At 43.8% G+C, this 24,054-nt stretch overlaps 1 protein-coding gene across 12 annotated transcripts in view; it reads left to right on the top strand.

Moving 5' to 3' along the window:
* Stard13 (StAR related lipid transfer domain containing 13) overlaps positions 1 to 24,054 on the top strand; it is a 388,106-nt gene that overhangs the window by 338,917 nt on the left and 25,135 nt on the right. For all 12 annotated transcript variants that reach the window (XM_085685254.2, XM_085685251.2, XM_085685253.2 and 9 more), the window contains 2 exons: positions 11,515 to 11,578; positions 21,519 to 22,879. In XM_085685254.2, coding sequence (XP_085541380.2) covers positions 11,546 to 11,578; positions 21,519 to 22,879 — 1,394 coding nt within the window. In that variant the 5' untranslated portion in view covers positions 11,515 to 11,545. The remainder of the gene's footprint in view (positions 1 to 11,514; positions 11,579 to 21,518; positions 22,880 to 24,054) is intronic.

Raw genomic sequence — 24,054 nt, 5'->3', positions numbered from 1 at the left:
AGGTCCCAGACCCATCTAGCCTATAGGTTCTTGACCACCCAAGAAGTGTCAGGAATGGGTTCCATTTCATGGAGTGGGTCTTAAATCCAGTCAGGCAGGTCACCATTGTAGATTTCAGGGTTTTAGCGTTCTCCTCTGGTGGTCACAGAGTTCCTTCCAGAACCATGAGCACTAGTCAGTAGAGTGGTGAAGGCTCTAGGTGGGCACCCACTTCAATTCCTTTGGGTTCAGTGAGTTGTGTAGGTGTTGTCTTCAGCAATAGGGCCTTACTATCAGCTTGTGGAGAGAAACCAATTTGATGTAACGCAATCCCAGAAATGGAGGTTTCATTTAGTGATCTGGGGATTTGTCTCCCTCGTTGTTTGGTGATTCCATTTAGATACCTTCCTGATATGTCCATGTTTTAAGAAGCCTCTACTATAGTAGATTTCTCTACAACCCCTCAAATAGCTCATCATTTTCGCTGTCCCGCCCTGTATTTTTCCCTGACCCTATATTTTTCCCCTTGCCATTTGATCCTCCCATTCCAGTTCCCCCACCCCTTCCATCTATAATCATCTGTTCTATTCACCCTTCCTAGGGTGATCCACCCCTCCCCACTAGTACTTTACTGTGAACCATGGTTATATGGATTGTAGTCTTCTTATCGAAGACTTAACAACTAACATCCAAATATAATTGAACATTTAACATTTAATTACGTGTCCTTAATTAACATTTAATTACTTGTCCTTTTAATCTGTGTTACATCACTCACGATGATTTTTTTCTAGCTCTATTCATTTGTCTATAAATTTCATGGTTGCATTTTTTAATAGCTGAGTAATAGTGCATTGTGTAAATGCACAGCATTACTTTAAATCCATTCTTCCATTGATGGGCATCTAGACTGTTTCTAATTTCTGGCTGTTACGAATAGAGCAGCAATGACTGGTCCAGATTCTTTAAAATATGATTTATTTTCTTTTTGTCTGTTTGTATGTGCCTGCATGAGTTTCTGTGCACCAAATGCATTCAAGTGCCCACTGAGGCCAGAAGGGTGCATTGGATGCCCTAGAACTTGAATTAAAGGCAGTTGTAAATAACCCAAGAAACGAAGAAACCTGGGTCCTTTGCAAGAGCAGCGTTTGCTCTCAACTACTGAGCCATCTCTCCAGTACTTCATCCAGATTCTTAAGCCTTTTCTTGATGGTCCCTATTAAATCCATTCTCTATCCCACCTTAGATATATGTCTATGTGTGGTGATGTTCCCTAGGAAAATATCCTTCAGCATCTCCCCATTGCCCACATACTGCTCCTGATTCCTTCAGTCCAGTCCTCCGTGGTCCAGCCCATGCCTACCTCTCCAGACTTACGTTCCCTGCTCAGGTACTCGCAGTTCCCAGACCACATCATCCAATGTGATGACTGTTTCCTTTGCCTGCAATTAGCCTAGACTGGGCAGCAAATTGCTTAGTTCTTCGCAGTCTTGCTCAAACGTTATCTCGTTGGGCTGGTGCACTCGGGAAGTGACTCGCTGCTGCTATGTGTCGTGCTCACAGCTCACACGGGACTGTGAAAGCCTCAAGGATAAGAACTATCTTTCATTCATCTCTGTCTTCTCAGTGTCTTCCTGGGGCACAGAGCACACACCCTGAGATAAACGAATATCAGCTTTTCGCTCCATACTGACTTCCCTAGCAGAACCCTAAGTTTGACGCTTAGGATGAAACCACTACCTTCCCCTTTGGTGATGTATTATCCCATCTATAAGATTATGGCCACAGCAGCAAGATTGAAAAGATTTCATGACCATTTCTCCTGAAAGGCTTAGACTGTCTTGTTTGCATTAATAACTAAACCCAGGTTGCTACGAGCGTGAAGAGGAAAGTGGGAAGGAAAAGGGACTGCCAGGAACATGGTGCTTACCTCTGTTTTCTGGGTTATAATGAATTGAGTGAACAGTAGACAGAAGCAATAAATTAAGAAGACTGGACCGACTTCCAGCCTGGATATTCCTTGTATTTCACTCCCTTGAGCAAAGGTCCTCCCAGAGGCCTGGCTGCTTGTCTCAAAGAGGCCGTGCGAATGGTCCTGGGGTTGGACAGACCGTTCCCTTCACACTCATTGAATTGACCCACTTCGCTCATGCATCTATGCTCAGCCATATGCAGACAAACCAGGTATAGCTTGTAAGCTATCATGTTCAGTGCACTGGATTCTGTTCTGACTGCGTCATGGTAACCACGGTGATCCGAAGGCACCATAGACTCGTGTAAACAATGTTCATACAGAACACCCTTCTAGGCTTTCCAGGAACTAGAATAATAATAAAGTACGGTATAAGCTCAAGAGAAGCTCCAATCCAATAGAGCTCTCTATTCATGGAAGGCAAAATATATTCTTTAATTGAAATTTTCATTCATGTTGAAACAGGCCACCAGGCAATCACTAATAGACCAACCCAACCCATTTGAGAATTTGTCATATTACTTATGGTTAAGTTTAAATGGAAATAAATACCAGAACCACATATTTGTCCTCACTGAAAGTTGGCTTCCCTCACACCCAAATTTCCCAGCAGTTTTGGCAGAGTTGGAATATGTCTGGTGTGTGGTATATTCTCTTACCTGCAGGAGTCAAACCTGAGAGAGTCGAAACCTGTCTTCCATCTTCACAATGGATGCTTCATCTAGTCTGTGTGCTTAGAACGGTTAGCCACTGTTTTCCCCACCTTACATGAAATAGATCCCAATCCAATGCTAGATCACGCCATGAGGAAGCACATTGTCTCAGAGAATTTTCCTCTGTGCCGCTCTAAACCAGTGGTTCTCAACCTTCCTGACGCAGCGACCCTTTAGTACAGTTCCTCATGGTGTGCTGACTCCAGCCACAAAATTATTTTTGTTGCTACTTCATAACTGTGATTTTGATGCTGTTATGAATTGTTATGTAAACACCTCTGTTCTCCAGTGGTCTTAGGCAGCCCCCATGAAAGGATCATTTGACACACACCTCCCCGCGGGGCTGCAACCCACAGGCTGAAAGCCACTGTTCTATAAGATGCAGGATGATCTGTAGGCAAGGTGATTCAGATTAAACCCAACGTTTCTAACTGCTTTCAATGATGATAATTTTGTACATTAGATGAAGAGCTAATTAGCATAATTTGGAAAGACAAAAGACATACAGATCACTGAGCTGAGACAGTGTCCATGTGAATCCTAGGTGGGCATGACCGCCCTTCTGTCATGCTAGCACACAGGATACACACATAGGGGAGCCCCAGAGCAAGCTGGCTATCAGGACTGAGTTGGTGAGCCCTGGGTTAAATAGAGTGTTATTGATGAAGGCACTCAGTGTTAACTTTTAGCCAAAACACTCACACACGAGAATATACATACACACATGCACACACGTACACATCCAAAGAAAAAACTAAAAAAAGAAATACATATCACTTATATTCATAATTTAAAAGTTCAATAAATACAATTAATAATTATAATAAAGATCATACCTTTTAAATTGGCGGTTTTTGCAGCACTTTGAGATCCCATAGGAAACTTTAGCAGGAAGCATGGTGCCCCCATTTGCCCCTGGCCCTTATACACGCACATCTCTACCACTGTGCACACCCCCAAAGGGTGGGCCATCTGTTCCCGTGCAAAGCACACAGTGTACATTATGGCTCGTGCTTTCTATTCTAATTCTGTGCCTTTGACAGGGGTCTAATGACACACATCCACCACCATGCCATACACACCTGTTTCACTGCCCTAAAAGTCCTCTGTTAGACATCCCTTCATCTCCCTAGTCTCTGGCAACTTTGGGTCTTTTTGCTATCTCCATAATTCTAACTCTTCCACGACACTTTCTAATTAGAATCACAGTTTACAGGCTCTTCATATTGGCTTTAAGTATTCATTCAAGTTTCCTCCATGCCACCCGTGTCTTTTTTTTTAATATTTTATTTGTTTATTTATTTATTTATTTATTTATTTATTTATTTATTTTGTATACAATATTCTGTCTGTGTGTATGCCTGCATGCCAGAAGAGGGCACCAGACCCCATTACAGATGGTTGTGACCCACCATGTGGTTGCTGGGAATTGAACTCAGGACCTTTGGAAGAGCAGGCAATGCTCTTAACCTCTGAGCCATCTCTCCAGCCCCCACCCATTATAAAGTTATAAATGTCTTTATAACTCATTTCTAGTTATCAACATTCCATTGTCTGGTTGTATCGTAGTTCAGCTTCCCATTCACCTGACATCTTGATCCTTTCACAGTTCACCAATAAGGAGGACTGATGTGGCCATGAACATCAAGTGCAAATTTACACTTGGAAATAAATCGTAAAGCCATTTGGGTGGGCACCAAGTAGTATGGTTGCTGGATCGAAGGTTGTTTCGCGGCAAGAAACTGGTCAACTGTGTTCTGAAGGACCTGAGCCATTTTTCGTCCTCACCAGCAGTGACTGGGAGTTTCTCTCATCGCACCAACATTGTCTGCATATATAGTAATAGCTCGTAATAGTTTTAGTTTGCAATTAACATGTGATATTGAACACTTTAAGTTGTGCTTTATTTCATTTTTATATGTGTGTGTGTGTGCATGCACGCGTGTGTACCTGCAGATGATATAGTATCTGTAGGCCCTAAGACGGTGTCAAAGCCTATGGAGCTGGAGGTGCAGGTGGTTGTCAACTTCCCAGTATGTGTGCTGGGAACTGAACTCAGGTCTTCAGAAAAAGTGACAGGACTCTTAGCCATTGAGCCATCTCTCCAGCCCAAATACTGAGAACATTTCAATATTCCTACTGTCTCTCTTTCTGGGTAAAGATAATTCACCCGTTTTTAAACTGGGCCTTTTGTTTTCTTACTCTGGATTTCAGAGTTCCTTGTAGACTTTATAAACTTCATCGGATGACTTTCATAAATGTTTTCCTCCGTTCTACTTTACCATCTCATCCTCTGTAAGAGTAGATGTCTTAAATTCTGTCACTTGACTGCACCTTTGATGTTGAATCCAAAAAGTTACCATACACTCAAGGCCATCTGAATTTTCTCCTATTTTCATTCTTTAATCCTACAGTTGTATGTTTACATTTGGGACTGTGGTCCATTCTGAGTCTATCTTCATTAGGAGTATAAAGTCTCTTTCTAGATTGACTTCTCTTCATGTGATTATCTAGCTGTTTCAACACCATTTATTAAAATATTATCTGTTAGCTCTTACCATGCCCTTCTCCTTTGTAAAGGCTCGGTGACTATATTTACTGGAATCTGGTTGACACTGTGTCCTGTCCCATTGAGCTGTTGGTCTACTTTTCTCAATGCTCCTCTAACTTTACTGTTGTTTTTCATTGTAAATCTTGAACTGGGAGAGTGCCAGTCCTCCATTTCACTCTTCTCTGTCAAGAATGTGTTGACAGTCCTGTGTCTTTGATTCCTCATTATAGCTTTGTTTTTCCTTAGATTTATTTTCTGTGTGTGAATGTTTTGCCCACATGTATGTCCGTGCACTGTGTGCATGCCTGGTGCCTTTGAAGTTCAGAAGAGGATATTGGTTCCTGAAGAACTAGAGTTACAGATGGTTGTGAGTTGCTATGTGGGTGCTGGAACTCAAACCTGGGTTGCAGGAGCAGCCAGGTGCTCTAACCACTGAGCTGTCTCTCCTGCCCCTTTTGTCAGTATTTGTTGTAGGGAGCGTGGGTCCCTTTGTTCCGCCTCCCGAAATAACCACACAGAAATTGTATTAATTAAATTACTGCCTGCCCCATTATCTCTAGCTTCTTATTGGCTAACTCTCACATCTTGATCTTACCCATTTCTATTAATGTGTATCGCCACTTGACTATGGCTTACCGGCATGAGTCTAACCAGCGTCCGCCTCAGGCAGGAGAACCATGGCATCTGCCACACTGCCTTCTTCCTCCCAGAATTCAGTTCTCTTTTCCATGCCTACCTAAAATCTTCCCTATCAAAAGGCCAAGGCAGTTTCTTTATTCAACCAATGAAAGCAACACAAATGCAGAAGGACCTCCTACACCAAGTATTGTTAATGTGAGCCTTCTGACATGCATGAAATAGTATTTCCTGATTTTAATTTATTTTTCTCCCATGACAAACAAATGCTTAACATCTTTTTGTGTGCTTATCCGCCATTCGTATAATGTCTTTTAGAAATGCACCTTCACAAAGTTGGATCATGGAAAAAACCAAGTTGTTTGGCTTACTGAATTTAAGAGTTCTTTGAGTGCTTTAGCAGATACTATATATAGAAATATGTAATGTTTCCTGCATATTTTCTTCAAATAGTGAAGCAATTTTAAGCAAAGACATATTTTTGAGTTTAGGTGTGTCTAAAAGACCCAGTCTAGCTTCCACTTTCAAAAATAATACAATATCTCCATGCATCATGAATATAAAGTATATTTAAATGTGTAGTATAAGAAGGATAAGCTTTTTGATGTTCTTGTGTCTGTAGTAAATCAAAACCTTTTTCACAGAGTCAAATGATTTGTTTGTGCCTCCAGTCACAATGGAGGACCAAGTGTGCTAGAGAAGCGTATTGTATAAACAGCATGCCGTCCTTCCCTAAACAAACCCGTGAAAGAGCTGCCAAACGGGCACCAGGAATGCCTTTTAATTAACACACAGCTCTTAGGTAGGCGTGTTAACATCCATGGACCTGGCCAGGAAGACAATCTGCCCATTGTAGCAGCAAATCCAAGAAAGCAGCATAGCAGCTGTGGACACCCAGAGCAGCCTCTAATTCAGAACTAAGAGCTTATTTGTTGACCCCGTCAAATGCACAGTCAGTGGGTAAACTGTCAGTGATGGAAAATGAAAAGAATTGTCTCACTTGTATAACATGGTGGGATACATGGAGCAGATGTAGTTCCAATGATAAGCACTGGAAATAAAGTATTGCCTGACTCCACCCGAGAGAAGAAGAGACTGAATAAGGACCAAAGGAAAGGCAAGACTAAGAATATTACAGTCACATTTACTTGACCAGATCCAGTATGCGGTGCCTGCCAAGCCTGAGGGTTAGTCTTCTCTGGTGAGGATGTCTGTTGGTGCTCAGTCAAGATGAGACAGTAAATGGGAGAGATGGGTTCAGAAACAGTGCAGGGAGTTCAGCTTTAGTCTTTGAACCTGAAAAGCCTGAAGGACTCCACAAACTGGCAAGAACAATGGGTGGCTTGAAATGTAGCTCTAGGGCTCAGGGGAGATGGGCTGGAAGGAGACTGTGTGTCATCAGAGTCTGGGATACTGCGGGATGATAGTGATGCTTCTGCATCTTCACGCGCAGTACAAAAAGATGCCTTCCGTTTGAATCCTAAAGGCACATTGTTGTATATGCTCTATAAAGACTATTTCCTAAAGGCACATTGTTGTATATGCTCTATAGAGACTGTATTTACACATGTTAATATGTAAGGGGTCTGTGTTGTTTGTAATAGGAAGCGATAAAAGCATTCAGAGTCTTAAATGCCAAAGATATTGTTATTGTTGTCTTAATTGCTGCCCATTGCTAAAAATAGAGTTTTACTTAAAAGAAACTATATAATTTGGTAATTAGGAAGGCATTAGTAAAAAACGAAATGTAAAATAACTAGAAACAACCTGTGGTAGTTTGAATGTAATTGGCCCCAATAAGCTCACAGGGAGTGGCAATATTAGGAGTGTGCCTTTGTTGGAGTAGGTGTGGTCTTGTTAGAGGAAGTGCATCACTGATGGGGGTGGGCTTTGATGTTTCATATGTTCAAGCTTCACTCAGTATGATGACACTCAGACTACTTCCTGTTGCCTGTGAGCTCAACGTGTAGTTCCCTCTTCACTCTCAGCTCTTTCTCCAGCACCATGTCTGTCTTCTTGTCACCATGTCACACTGTGATGATAATGGACTAAACCCATAAGCCACTCAATTAAATGTTTTCCTTTATAAGAGTTGCTGTGGTCATGGTGTCTCTTCACAACAATAGAAACACTAAGAAACAACCTGAATGTTCACTAGCAAGAGAATAGATAAACCAGTTATATAGCTTCATAATATGAATACTCAGCGTGTAAGTATGATGATTAATGTTGTACTTAATAGCATATATCAATCCTAAAACATCATGCTGAACTACAACAAACAAAAAGTCATGCATTAAAAAATGCATACCTAGGGACTGGAGAGATGGCTCAGAAGTTAAGTGCATCTGTTGTTTTTCAAAGGACCCATGTTTGGTTTCTAGCACCCATATGGTGGCTCATAACTGTAGTGACTCCAGTTCCAGGGGTTACAATGTCCTCTTCAGGTCTCTGCAGATACTGCATGAGTATGGTGCACATGTACACACCTATATACTCATATAAATATAAAATATTTTAAGATGTATACTATATAATTCCATAACTACGATGGCCAAGAATAAGCAAAATTAGTATATGGGTGATAAAAGTCAATGAAAATGCCTCTGGGAGTTGATGTTATGATTGGTAGATTCAGCAATAAGGAACACAGGAGACATTTCCAGTGTGAAGAAATATTCTTTATCTCTCTTGGGGCTACTTATAGCAGTCAGAGCTCACTGAGCTGAAAATGCATGATCTATGCATACAAAAAGTTATTGACCAAAAATGAGATTGTTGTCGGGCAATGGTGGCACATGCCTTTAGTCACAGTACTTGAGAGACAGAGGCAGAGGCAGGCAGATATCTAGGTTTGAGGCCAGCCTGGTCTACAGAGTGAGTTCTAGGAACCCAGAGAAACCCTGTCTTGAAAAACAAGCAAACAAACAGCAGAAGAGCTTGTCAATCACTGAATGTACTTCCTTCCAAAACACCCCACCGAGTTCCAGAGTCATCTCTTCCTTCACAAAATCAAATGTCCACCCAGAGACCTATCACAACATTTCCAAAGCAGGAGACTAAATCTGCAGTAGAAGATTCAGTGTGCACAGGAAATGAGATTCCTGATAGAACTCAGTCCTCACTACAGAGACTCTATGATGTTCAAGAACTGGTGACAAAGTTGGAGCAGGCTTAAAAGGAGGCGAGTTATTTGAAATTATATGGAAAAGTAGGTAAATACTTTGATCTGTACCCTTGGGTCTGTCTATACCTGGGTAATGTATTCCCTCCCATCAGCAAAATTCGAGTTCATCCCCAGAGAAGTTAAGGTACTGCGCACAGGTGAAAGTGGGTACGTACGCGTTTGTTGGAAACAGGGCCAACATGACAGTCCGCCTACATTCTGAATATTAATGTACCCAGGTCTTCTGTACTACTTGGCTCTAGAACAGTAGACAACATACTACAGAGGGGTCCCAATTTTAAGAAATAACCGGAACTGAGAGACATCTATCCAAGGGATTTAAGTTCTAACAGGGAGATAGTTGGAGATATTTGAAATAAACACAAGAATATTAAGTTAACAAACCATATGCATATTAATTCTAGGGACACTGAAAAGTTGAAAATGAAAGAAAAATATTCAAGTATGATACATGTAGGAATAGAGTTTTATAGCCATAATAAATATCAAGTATGGATTCACCAAAAATGTGTGATCCTGTTGTTATCATTCATGACACGGGTGACCTTGGCAGGTCCTCGGCTGGTGGGAGACCACTGTGGGTGAGAGACAGATGGAAACATCATCTTGGGTATAGAGTTTATTTAGTGGAGGGGAGAAAGAGAGAGAGAAAGAGAAGAAAGAAGGGGAGAAAGAAGAGGGATAGAAGCTGCCTCTTCAGGTGAAGGAGAGAGAGAGAGAGAGAGAGAGAGGGAGAGGAGGTGGGAAATTACTACACCAGTAACACTATTTGTGGATTAGGCAAAGGGTGGGGGATGGGAGTATAGAGAGGGAAAGAAAAGGAATCGTCAGCTTCCAAAGAACAAATTCAAAACAGAATTAACCAAACTGGGAGGTCGTGAAATCATGGTATGAAAATGGTTTTGGAGATAAATGCCAAATGCAAGAGTTACAAGAACTGCCAGAAGAGCGGCATAGATACAAGGAGTGACAAGTGACTCTTAATCTCCGTGCAAACTTTAAAAAAAAAAATTAACACAAAATAATAAAGATGTTGGCCAAGTTTTCAGGGAATTAAGATTTAAGAATGAATGAAAATCGAGGCTGTTCTCAGCAATTGAGAAGTAAAAGGGTGTGGGACGCTGGGACCCTGTCTAAGTAAAAGTGAGATGGAACTGGAACTTGGAACCCTGCTTGCTCATCAGAATTAGAATGGGCTCCAAGAGGCAAACAGGTGAGAGAATTTGAAGCAGAAACAAGGCCAAAGAGTTCATTTTGAAAAACAAAAGGACCATCTTTCCCTTAGAAGCAGCTAGCCCCGCAAGGTAAACAAACAAGGAGGAACAATTTATGACAAAGGAAAGGAAAATTACAAGAATGCACGCCTGCTAGCTCTCCTCTTTTTCCTTCTCAGTCCGCGGATGTAGAACTGAAGTTTGGTGGTCTAGAGCCACGTGGGGGAAGTGGGGAAGGGCAGGGACAGGGGGCTGGAAGAAATTCTGCTGGGTAGCAGTTTTGAGACTCTAGCTGAGGGTGGAAACCAACTTTATTAGTTGGCACATGCTGCCACCATAGAATACCAGGTACTGGACAGCTTAACGGTGGGTTACTTACTTTTCGCAATTCAAGAATTTGGTTGTTGATGACCTCCTTCCTAGAGAACTCTGTCTCCCCATGTGCTGAGGCAGGAGAAGCACATGCGCACCCTGTGTCTTCTCTTACAGGGACGCTAATCCCAGGGGGTCAGCTTTTCTCCCTTATGGCCTCACTTGACCTTAGAGACATTATTTTTTTTTTTAATGGGTAGACCGTATACGGCGGTTCTGATGAACTTGTCCATATTGGGTTTCATGGTCTAAGTTGTTGATAATGACTCATCGGGTCTCTTCCTCAAGAGGGCTCCAGATCTCATTACAGATGATTGTGAGCCACCATGTGGTTGATGGGAATTGAACTCAGGACCTTTGGGAAAGCAGGCAGTTCTCTTAACCGCTGAATTCAGTGAGGTGGGGCGATGGCTTCAACATACATACAGGTTTGTGGGAAGACGGAGCGTGAATCACTCACTGTGGTGTGAATTGTTTTCCCATGTGTAATCACTGCTATAGAGCAGGAGTGAAGACAAAAATAAAAGCGTGCCCGAGGGGATCTGTAACCCGTGGACTCGACAGAACGGGCAGTGAACAGTGAAACGGGCCTGATGGTTAAAATTGTCCTGTGCGCATGCGTGGTTTCTACGCCAAGGAGAAGGCAGGAAGCGCCTGCGTTTAGAGCCGGAAAGGGCTGGGGATCGGAAGGCTCTCTGATCAGAAGGCTGGAGAACGCATTGAAACTATCTTGAATCATTTTGTAGCATACTTTCTGGAGATGCTGCAATGCCCTGCAACATAACTGGTTGAGTCTACACTTTCAAGTTAACCGAAAGTAAAGAAAGGTTAGCAGAGTAGGAGAAAGGTGTGCACCCCTTAGTAAATCCTCACATTTTCCTTTTTTTTAGACGACTTAATACGTTGAACAAGTGCGCCTCAATGAGACTTGATGTGAACTTCCAAAGGAAAAAGGTGGGTGCACCTCTCAAAGACCGTGACCACACCGACAGAGCAGCCTGTATTCACAGACTGAGAAAACATGCGGGGCTTGGAGAGCTGGCTCAGTGGTTAAGAGCACTTGATGCTCTTCCGGAATGTGGGAGTTTGGTTCCCAGCACACATGTGATTGCCAGCAGCTTCAGGTCCAGGGGATCTCTTGCTCTCTTCTGGCCTCCATGGATGTGTGAACGCATGCGCACACACACACACACACACACACACACACACACACACACACACAAAACCCTTGGAAGGAAGGGACGGAGGGAGAGAAAGAAAGAAAGAGAGAGAGAGAGAGAGAGAGAGAGAGAGAGAGAGAGAGAAAGAAAGAAAGAAAGAAAGAATTGAACCAAGGCAAAATTCTCACGTGCCCACCCTGTTATAATTTTAAAAATGACCGAGAATGACCTTGGCAAGTTTGAGTCAAGAGGCCCCACGCCATGCAGACAGTGCTCACGTGGAGAGTTTTATTGGGAGGGGAGAGAAAGAAAGCGCAAAGCAGCCTGAGAGAGAGAGGAAGAGGGAGAGAGGGAGAGGGCGGGGCGGAGCCCACTATTAAAAGGGGCTTGGTGCATATACAAGCCGGCTGTGCAAAGGGAAATGGGACACTGTAGAATGACAACATTGTCAGGACTCTGAACCGGCCAAGGTACTGCCTGCTTACTGACAAGGTTCCCAAGGGGCCTGGCCAGGAAATGCTTAAATGCTAACACACCCCACCATCTGTTTCCTTTCCAAATATCCCATCTTATTCTCACTATCAAGAATAGGTCTGTCATAAAATCATATGGAGAGTTGGATTTGGCAATTTCACTGTTTTGGCTTGTTTTAGCAGTTTGGTTGTTGTTTTTTATCTAAAGGTTTGGGTGAAGAAATAAATATGTCCGTTCTCTGGCATCCCCTTTCAGAAGGGTGGCAGCTGTAACTGTCAACCCACGTGTGACTCCAGGTACTCCATGGCGATTAGTGGATTAAGAGAGTCAGGGAAGGGCTGATGGGCCCATGCCATGTAGCTTCCAGCTGGTTCTAGTCACATTTTAAGTACACGTAAGAGATGCATCGGTTCTTTGGCAGATTCATTTGGCAGTGGGGGTACAGGAGTTGGGGGACAGTGCGACTCCAGACCACGCTCCCCCACTTTAACAATTTCTGTGATCCCTGCTGCTCACAGGACATCTTGCAGACTGTTGTCTTCATTAGTACAAGAGTGGACGTTTCAGTTTGGAAATGAAGTGGCAAAGCTGAGGGTGTGGCTCGGTGGCTGAGCACTTGTGTACAATATTCTGGGCCCAAGATTCAGGTGGATGCAGTACAGAAAAAACAAAAGGAGGGAAAGATGAAGGAGAGGGAAGGGGAGGAAGGAACGACAGATTTAGCATCCTTAAGGAATCTAAAATCAATAGAGTCCAAAATCTCGTTTTGTTTTTTGGGTTTTGGTTTTGGGGGATTTTTGTTTTGTTTTGTTTTGTTTTGTTTTGGGTTTTTTTTTTTGGCTAAGTTTTTAGAGACAGAGTTTCATGCAGCTAGCCTTGAACTTTCAGTGTAGTCAAGGCTGGCTTTGAATTCCTGATCCTCCCGCCTCTGCTTCCCAGGTGCTGAGATGACAGATGTGAACCAATACTTAGAAAATCTAAATTGCTCAAGTGTGCTTATGACAGACGGTCAAAAGTTTTGGATTTCAGGCAGGAATGGATTCCATAGTTTCTGACTAAGCAATAAAGCCAATGAGGACATTCCAAAATCAAATACAACCCAAGTCCAACATGCCAAACACTCCTGGACCTGAGCATTGTGGGTAAGAAAATGCGCTTCATTGATGACCAACATCTAGGGACTCTGCTCATTGCATTATCTCATTCACATGGAGCTTCTCTGAGGTCTGTGCAAAGAAATTAAGCCTGGCATGTGCTCAGAGCCCCCGGGAGAATCACGTGGATGACTTATGACCTCAAGAGTGTCCTTAGGAGCAACTTATTTCCCTAACCAAGGCTCCGCCTCTCTGCCTTGCTCTGTCTCCAGCCTCACTGACTTGAAAGTTCAAGATTAAATCACAGAGGACTTTTTTTCATGTTGTGTCTCCATGTGTAGTCAGTTGAATCTGAGGTTGTTTTGAAGCAAAGAGAGTGTCCTTTATTCTGACCTGCACGGAGCAACAATTACACCTAATGCATTTTGACTCACCCTGGAGTTCCCGAACCCTTCAAAAACCAATCCCCCAGGTTTCTACTCAGAGGCAGCGCCCCTCAAAGACTCTTGACTTCCCCTTAAAAGCAGTTTGGGATTGGAGCCGGAACCAAGGATTTCAGCTGAGGAGGTAGAAGAGTGAAAAACAATATCCAGAGTAATATTCAAACATGAGTGAGTTATTCAGGCCACAGAGAAATTTGAAATGTGGGAACAGACCTCCCGACAGCTGCCTGGCCAAGTAGACCCCTTGAGAAGTGCCCTTACTATTTGAAGCATGCGGGTCAGATGTTGTTTTGATTATAACACTTGGTTCTTATTAAACCGCATACAGCCCTTCTCGTGAGTCTAAAACAGGGGTCCTTAGGTGGCTGGCCTGTGCAGATCTCTCACAAAAGAGACTGTCAAAAACTAATGGCAAACGTTGTTTCCCACAATGTGAAATGATGGGATGTTTGCTGTCACCTGATTTCCAGACCCCTCAGGCAGGATAGCCATGACGACATTCTCCGGGCTCTCTGTGCAGCCTACACAAAAGCCACTCTCTCAAATAGTTACCTCGGTATTCTGGCACGCTTGGGACATTTCTTGTGTTAGCTGCAGTGGTGCACGCCCATGCGCTCCCTGCTTAGTCATGGAGGCCTCACAACTATGTGCATGTGAATCAGATTGCAAATTAAAAGACTCATAGACTGGGTTTCCAAACAAAAACATTCCAACACGTGGTATCCCCTCACTTGTCAGCCTCGATCCTGGCTACCATGCTGGGTGGCAGCGCCCTGTTCTGAGATCCAGCCCTGACATAAACTGTCGGCTGGGCCTTCGTTTTATAACCAAACAAAAACACTTTGTTGAATAGAGACTGGGACTAGGCCAAATGATATGGGGGAAGGGTAGAGACTCAAGAATCAAGTGCCCATGAAGTTCCAGCCACCTTTGAACACAGAGAGAACGTGAGTGGCAACAAGAAGCAAGGGGCTGAGACAACAATGTCTTCAATCTGCAAGAGTCATTGACTTGAATTGTATGGTCCATACATACCTCAACCATCCACGGCCACACTACTCCGCTGGAGGTGGTTGGGCCTATGGGAAGGCTCTGTGGGCTTGCATGGCTCCATGTTAAAGATGAACAAACTCAACTATTCAGTCACTTGCCCCAAAACCACACACACACAAAAAGCAGGGATGAGATTTGAACCCAACCACTCCTTCACCTTTTCGAAGATTTTGGGAATCATTCTGAACCTTAGATGCGTGTCAGTCCCTTGGCCTAAGCCATACAGGCAGTGCACTGTTCTTACCACAAATGTGTGTCTTGCCATCAGAAGGGCCACAGTTTATTGTGCCTGTACATGGAAATTAATTTTGAAGATTCGATGAGCTGAGCTAAGGGATGAAGATGTACTGAAGATGGGTTCCTATTTGGCTTAGCGTCTGTTCTGCTTATGTACATGGTACATGGCACCTGCCCTCATGTGGCAGGCTCTTGACCCTCACTAAGTACTTTAGCTACAGACTCACCAGATGGGAGGTGTATCTAAAATGGGACTTCTCCAGCAATTGAACTGGTTCCTAAGCCTGCTCACCAGCCAAGTTAATGGAAGCTGCATCTTGAGCTTCTAAATGTCTGTACAACTGTGGGTTATCCTCCTGTCCCAGCTGAAGATTTGTGTGGCTCCCCTAACCTGTTTTGTTTTGTTTTGTTTTTATAAAAAAAACCCATTTCTCAGTTTTCAGTGACTTCCATGCCTAAGGAATATGTAATTTCCTTAGAGTAAAGAATGTCCTCATTTAGAAAAGAGCCAAACACAGGAAGCTCATCCAAACTAAAAACAAGGCAAAGCCAAGTTCCCTGTTCTTGGACAAATGTTACTATGGGCCAATCCATGCTAGCATCATAATGACTCTGAATGACCCTGGGTGGCCTGTGGGGGAACAAGTTCTCCAGAAGAAGGTGCCCATTAAAGTTAGCACTTTAGTAAGACTCTAAATCATGACCAAAGGTGGAAAGCCACACGGAAACCATGAGTAAAACCTTCGGGCCAGAACCTCCCCACCTGGATGCCAAGGGCATTACTGAGTTCACACAACTGTGACAAGGGTCCCGGTTTCCACCCTCACCCCTGGGACATTGACTTCCACGCCCCCATCTCTTACCAAGCACAGCCCTTCCTGGCAGCTGTAAGCAGCAGAGACAAGGAAGAGGAAATGAACACAGTGGCCACCATCCCAGTGGCTGAGGAATGTTAGCAGACGTGACTTACAGATAACATGTGGACGTCTTAGCATCCTCTGAGTTGGAAAAGGTCTTCTGTGGTGTTTTCCAGCCTCCCACCTAGTCACTACAGGATCCCCTTCTGAAAACATCCCCCACAATTCCTTCGGCGGGGCGAACTCTTTAAACCGAAAAGTCTTACTTTAAAAAAATGGCTGGTAAACCTGAAGCTACTGCTTTTCTCAGAAGCATAGAAAAAGGCTTTTTCTTTCTCACCACAGCAAGGCCTCTGCTCGGCCTTCAGCACGGGATGGCAAGCTGCCTGCTGCTTCTGCTTTTATAAATAAAGTTTTATTAGAACATAGTCACACTCAGCAGAGTGGAACAGATTCTCCAACAGAGACCACATGTCCTGTGAGCCTAAACTACTTATAGCTGACGTTTCACATATACCGTGTCTGGAAGAAATTTCCTCAAGTGCCTGTGTGATGAGCTGCCTGTATGTTTTATTTCCTCTGCCAGTCAACACTGACATTTTTGTAAATTTTAATACAAATTTAATGAATTGTCACACATATGAATTTTAAGAAATAAACAGAAAATACAGGAATAATGTTTTTAGTATTATTTATGACCAGCACAAAGTTGCCTTCTAATTTAAAAAATAGTAGACTGGGTATTAAGAAATATAGAATGGAAAACGGCTGAAAATGAGAAAAGTGCACATAGTTGACTGAAAGTGTGCATGATAAATATGCATTATTATGCTGGTAACTTCTTGTTCTTCTTCTATAGTAATAGCAGAAATCTAGCTCCCTGTGTTAAATGCTGTGTGCCCACTGTGAACAACACTGAGTCTATATAAGGTGTTTAATATGTCTAAGCTTTGCGTTGTCATCTAGTTAAGCCGGTTGGCCATGGTACTCAAAGGGAATGCTAGACATGTAAAGTCTTTCTTGTGTTGCTCTATGGCAGTCATTCTAACGAAATTGGCCGTATGCTCAACAGCGGAATGAGGTTTTAGCGTCGTTTCAAAGCTTAGGCTATTCCTTCAAATAGTTACCATTCAAACTGAAGCTAAGTAGTGCTATGTTTTCAAAGTCCATGTTTCGCCATTAGCCATAGCCCGTAATTGTGAGGCTACAGATCTATGAAGTGTCTGTGGAACAATGGGTCACACATGATACTCTGTAAATTATAGCAGAGAAACTCAAGACCTGAGGTCCTCTTCTTGCCTCTACTGGCACCAGACACATGCAGTGCTCATACACACATGCAGACGAAACACTCATGCATATAAAGTAAGAATAAATCAGTCACTTTGAAAGGAATAGAATTGTACATCATGCAATTCCAGCTTCTTCACAGGACAACCTTCAGTCCCAGGCCCCTTACTCCTTATCCAAAATGCTACCGAAGAAAGTTGTTTAGATTTGATTTCTTTTCAGAGTTTTGAATATTTATGCAAAGTAAAGGTATATTGGAGATGGGCCCAAGTCTTACATGAGATGCATTTGTTTACACCTGAACCATTATTCAGAATTTGCAACTGATTTTATGCAATATTTTCAGCAACTTTGTGCATAAAACGACCTATATGTGGATGTTTCTGGGTGCTGGGAATCGAACTCTTATCATTTTAAGTATGAGCCTGAACCATGAACAACTGAACTGTCTTCAACCGTATGAAGCCAGGTTTTGTGACAGACAACTTTCCATTTGTATTGTCACGTTAGCCTCCAAGAGATTCACCATGCATAGATCTCAGATTTGATATATGGGGCCAGTACTCACCCTGGGTCTCTGTGACAATCGGTTCTGTCACTTTAAAGTTTAAATAGCGTTGTCACATATAGTTACATTTAGTTCTGTTTATGAACTAACATATATACAACTATATATGTATGTATGTTATGTATATTCTGTTGTCTTTTATATTGTGATGGAGAAAACTGATTCTTAAAGAGGGTACCCAACTTAAGATCCTTCGGGCAAGACCATCTTTGGGTTTTAAAAGCACGAATTCTCCCTGTTTTTAACAGTGCTTAAAGCGGGCGTGACTTTAGGGCATGCCTCCAGAAACCCCTTCTTCAGCTGCTCCCTCTCTTTTGATCATGACTCAGTGGTGTGACCCATTTCCACTTACTCACCCTCTCGGCATCCAGAACAGTTAGCCCACTCTTCCCAACAGCATCCTACCAGACTTTTATCTGCTGACTTGCTGAAGTCCTGGCATTCTGTGTCCATAGAGTTTCTGTAGTATGCTAAACCATTCCGACTGGAGAATCAAGTCAGTTTGAGGTGCCTTTTTCCCTATTCACATGTTCAGCTCTGTAGAGCTCCATGTGACAATTCTAGATAAACAAAAACTATCGGTTTCTAGTCCAAAATGAAAGGACCAACCAGTGCAATCTCTTAAACAGTCAGTATACTACCAGTCCTGCTGCAGAGTCTGTCATGTACCTGATACTTGACTTTGTCCCAAGCATGTGAAGGAAACTTACACTTTGAAACACTGTTTGTTTGTTTGTTTGTTTGTTTGTTTTAACACATTGTAGGTCAGGGCTATGTGGCACATTATTAAATAAATTTGTGAATTCATGCTCAACATTTTTTAGATATGAATAGACTAAACCAGACTACAGGTTGAATATTCCTTATCCGAAATGATTGAACTAGCAGCGATATATATTTCCAGAGCCTTGAAATTTGCATATGCATAATGTATATGCTTTATATGTGTATGTGTGACATGTGTATATGTCATTATATGTAATATCTATCTTATATGGGGATGAGAGCAAAATCAAAGCATGAAATTAATTGATAGTTCATAAGCATAGAAAGAATGTCTTGTACATATGACCTTAGGGCAATTGTGTACAATTTTAATGTGCTTGCATTTTCTTTTTAAACTACAACCCATTACACAAGTCCAGGTGTGAAATTTTTTATCTGCAACATCATGTTGGTGCTTGCAAATGTTTGGATTTTGGAGCACGTTAGCACTGACTGTTTTGGATTGGGAACAAACAAGAGTGAACGAAGATAGATAGTATAACACTTTGTGTGTAGTACGGCTGCATCTTCTCTGCAGTGCTGGCAAACACCGTTCTCACCCCAACCCCCATTAGCAGTTTTAAAGATGCAGCGTGGGGCTGCCTTTGACTGCCCTCTGCCCTGGGTGCTAATGAGTAATAATAGGTGCAGTCTTCATTTTGCTTGGCTTAGCTCTCCCCCATTCCCCTTTGGTTTCGTTTGCTTGCTTTGGTTCAAAGAACTTAATTGCCACAGACTATTCTTCTACGGTTCTTCTTTCTCAAGAAGTCCGCCATTTTGTCAGATGCCTTGGTTGGCTTGTGGCTGTTTTCCTGTTGGCTAAGACTGGGATAATAAGCAATTTGAGCGCTCTAGAAGGGACCAGTTCTCCGGCTCCAGTCCTCAGAGCCTGACTTGGCATCCTTTCTTAACTTAAATAAAGAAGATTTTATCCAACTTGTATGTGGTTTTCTAATGTTAGTAACTAGAGAGAGAGAGGGGTAGGGGTAGAGAGAAAAGAGTTGGAACCAATAGTAAATATTATGGTTTCTATTTTTAAACATTTTTATTTCTTTAAAGGTAGTGGCTCCTTCATTTGCCTGCCCTAAAATTTTATCATCTTTTCACAAGCTCCCAAAAATGTGCTGTGAAATCCAGTAAGTTTAGCCTCAGCTGTGGTGGTGACTTATGCATCAACAGTTCTGATGTTTTCTTGTTGTTGTTTTGTTGGTTTTTACGATAAAAATCATGAAAGGAACTAGAAAATATCAGAAAGTCCATTTTGAGTTTTTCTAGTCCTGTGTGTACATGGAGTTTTAATTTTTCAATTTATTAAACCAAAACATTACACAAATTTGTCCTTTAAAAACCAAAGCTAAATCTTCCCACTGTGGTGGAACCGCCATACAATTCTTAGAAGTGCCTTTGATTTTGTAGCTGCTTCCGCCTTACGCTTGAATGTTGTGATTGAGTCCAATTGGCTTTGCGTGAGTTGAGCCTTCTGTGAGGAGCATCCACTGATCATTGACTGCAAATCTGTGTTTGGCCTTAAACAACTTATCGGGAGGTAAGGGGAGCTAAGATGGGTGTCAGATGAGTGAAAAGATAGACAAACAATGGCACAAACACTGAAAAAGAACAGAACCCCACTGCTAAATGCACAGCCTTATTTAATTCCCTGAGGAAAGCCTATGAGTCAGTGCCTATTTTCAGCCTGACTGGAGGTGATGAGAAGTTCCTTCAGAGTAGGTGAGAGGCTTGTGGTACCACAGTCACTCGTAGCCAGGACTTTTAACCAGATGCCAAAGGAAGATAAGTTCAATGAACAACAAGAATTAAACGATTCTTACAGGCATGGTGTCCGGGAGGATCTAACTACGAGCAAAGTGAATAAACTCAGGCCCTGTTCCTTACAGCTGAGAGCAGGCTCTCAGGCTGGAGACTTCTGAGCTGAGTAAATGGATCACACTCTGAGAAGCTGGTGAGACAGGAAACATTCCAGAGATCAGGATTCTAGCCAGGTTTTTTCCTAGAATACATCCAGAGAGCGGTGTGGAGGGCCCCAAGTAAGACAATGAGAGTGAAGACGAACCTGGGAATTGATCTGAAAAACGGTTCCAAGTTGGGTCTTAGTGAAAACCATGGTAAGGAGGGCTGGGAGCCGGTGTCTCCTTCATCTGGGGAAGTAAGTGATTTCTGGGCCCAAGGGATAGACAAACACAACCAGGGACATAGCTAGCCCCAGGGAAGGCAGGCTTCTGTGTGTCACAGGCTGCAAATTCCATCACGAAACAGGTCAGTGTGTGGCATGCGGAATGCAAAGCTTTGCAACCACAGCAACTGGAAGGTGTGCGCAGCCAAAGGCACTATGATCCAAGTTCATTCAACCCGAGGAGCCAGGTCGCCAGAGCGGCTGGGTGGGACTCTCATGGAGTGTGAGCTTAAATTGGTGGCGGCTTCACTCCTTCTCAGAGTACAGCCCGTGATTTCACTGGTGACGCTTATGAGAAAGCAATGACAAGGACTGAGGATTTTAGGGACTAAGGTAAGGAATGTCACCGTCCAGGTGGAGTGAGGCTGAGGTTCGGAGGAGAGCTGTAAATAGTGGCCCCTGAACTCAGCCAAGAGGCGTTTGGAGAGGAAAGAAGTACCCTGTGTTGGTGGTGCCGACCTACTGTGGAAAGGCTACTACTGCCAGCGGCTCCGCTGTCTGGTCAGATGGTGCCTGCACACTCAGTAACCAGAAGGGAAACTCCTTAGAAACAAAGGAAGTACTGGGAAATCAAATTAGGTCTTTGTTTATGTGTGTGTATATGTGTGAATATATGTATATGCCTATGTATATGTGTGTGAATGAAAGTTTCATATATTTCACACATATCTTATATACAAACATACATGGAAAGACAGAGGGAACCTGATGGGAGCACCACGCGGCCATGATCGGTACGAGCATTTTCCTTACCTTTTGCAGGGTGACGACTCGGATGAGGAAGACCTGTGCATCAGCAACAAATGGACTTTCCAGAGAACCAGCCGCAGGTGGTCCCGTGTGGATGACCTGCACTCCCTGCTCCCAGGGGCAGACAGAAACGGGTCCCCAGGAGGCCCTAGGATGAGAAACACGACCAGCAGCGAGAGTGTGCTCACGGATCTGAGTGAGCCCGAGGTCTGCTCCATTCACAGCGAAAGCAGCGGGGGCAGCGACAGCCGCAGCCACACGGGGCATCACTGTACCGACAGCCCGCTAGTGCTAGAGGGCACCCTGGTCAGCAGCGGCCTCCCGCAGTCTCCCCGAGACGGTCTCAGCTACCCTTCCCACCCCAAGAATGAGAAACCCGCCAGGGCCAGAGCCAAGTCGTTTTTGAAACGCATGGATACCCTTCGAGCTAAGGGAGCACACGGGAGGCATAAAGGGTCAGGGCGGACAGGTGGCCTGGTCATCAGTGGGCCTGTGTTGCAGCAGGAGCCAGAGTCCTTTAAGGCCATGCAGTACGTCCCGCTACCCAATGGCCATGTGCAGACCTCACCTCCAGCCGCCTGCAGGAAAGCGCTTCCATGCTCCAGTAAGTCAAGTGGTGAGAGCAGCCCCTTGGAGAACAGCAGCCGAATGAGCACCCCATGCATGAAGGAGCGCAAGTGCCACCATGAGGCCAACAAGCGTGGGGGCATGTACCTGGAGGACCTGGATGTGCTAGCAGGGACAGCGCCACCAGATACAGGGGACCAAAACCACACACATGGGTTTCATTCCCAAGAGAACTTGGTGGTACATATTCCCAAGGATCACAAACCAGGAACGTTCCCCAAAGCACTTTCTATAGAAAGCCTGTCACCCTCAGACAACAGCAATGGGATTAACTGGAGGACCGGAGGCATCTCCCTGGGCAGACAACAGGGCCCAGGCATGAGGGAACCCAGACTTATGGCGTCCTGCCACAGAGCCAGTCGGGTCAGTATCTATGACAATGTCCCTGGCTCACATCTGTACGCCAGCACAGGAGATCTCTTGGACCTGGAAAAAGATGGCCTCCTCCCACAGCTGGATGACATCCTGCAGCATGTCAACGGCATCCAAGAGGTAGTGGATGACTGGTCAAAAGATGTCTTACCTGAACTGCAAAGTCACGATGTGATGGCAGGGGAGCCTGGTTTATCCCCGTTTCCATCTCCCAACCAGATCACTTTGGATTTTGAAGGCAACTCAGTCTCAGAAGGTCAGACGACACCCAGTGACGTGGAAAGGGATGGCACTTCTCTGAATGAATCGGAAGCCGCCGGGGTCAAAGAAAGAAGGGACTCTGGTGTGGGGGCCTCTCTGACTAGGCCAAACAGGTGGGTCACATGTTGTTATGAAGTTATGAATCTTCTTTGCTGTGGTGGCTGTGTTTTTCATTTTTGTTTCTTTTTATCATTGTGTGTGTGTGTGTGTGTGTGTGTGTGTGTGTGTACACCATGTGTGTGTATTACCCTCAGAAATCAGAAGAGGGCACCAGATTCCCTGGAACTGGAGTTACAGATAGCTGTAAGTTGCCATGTGGGTGCTGGGAATCGAACCCAGGTCCTCTGCAAGAGCAGCCAGTGCTTTTAGCTGCTGAGCCATCTCTTCAGCCTCTTTGGTTACTCCCTTAACACAGATGGACAGCCTGTTTGTGCAATCACCTGGGGCTGTTCTAAGCACACACATGGTTAAGAATTATTCAACGGAGTTGTTTTTACAGACAGAGGGACAAAATCCATGTCACTATACATCCATTTCTCTATTTGTCCTTTGTTTCAAACTTAGTTTTGTTCAAGGGAAATCTCAACAAGCACTGTAGGTGGAGGATCACAGACAACTGTGGCCCAGTCCCTGTGCGCAAGTTTTATTTTTAATTCTATGAGATCTGAGGCGTATTTATGCTTTGGGCCTGCTGTCTGCTGCTGCAGTTTTCGTTCAGACAGCAGACAAAACCGGCGTGCAGAGGCATCCTGGGAAACTCCTGCTGCCAGTGTGCACCACCTGGGTTCCAGTTGGGGCAGGGATGTATATGTCATCTGTGCCTGTCACCTTCAGATGCTAGCTCCACCACAAAGGACAGCGAGGAGGCAGGCATAAAAAGTAGAAAATGCTGTACAGCCTCTGTGTTTGAGACTCTCCCCCATGTATTCTCCCCCCATTCCTCTCTGTTTTATGTCTCCGTCCTTTGTCTCACTATCTCTTCTATGTCTCTGTCTCCAACTGTCTCTCTGTCCCTTTCTGTCATCTTTCAGTTTCTCACATATCCAGGTACACACACACACACACACACACACACGCACGCGCATGTACCTGGTTTAGCTGCCCTAGACACTTTGGAAGTGAATTTGAGAATAAACAAAGTTTTTTTTAAAGGATTATATCACGTATTTAAATCTCACATTATTTGGTTGTACAGCATTTCCTACTTTTAAATGAAATAATCAACACGCCCTATTCTGGATTCATACAAGCTGTCAAGTCCACCGCTCTGTCTTTATTCCTTTTGCTC

This window comes from Myodes glareolus, chromosome 2 (assembly GCF_982192425.1).
Source record: "Myodes glareolus chromosome 2, mMyoGla1.1, whole genome shotgun sequence".
NCBI lineage: Eukaryota > Metazoa > Chordata > Mammalia > Rodentia > Cricetidae > Myodes > Myodes glareolus.
Note: the sequence above shows the minus strand (reverse complement) of the source record. Positions and strands in the feature narration are given on the sequence as shown.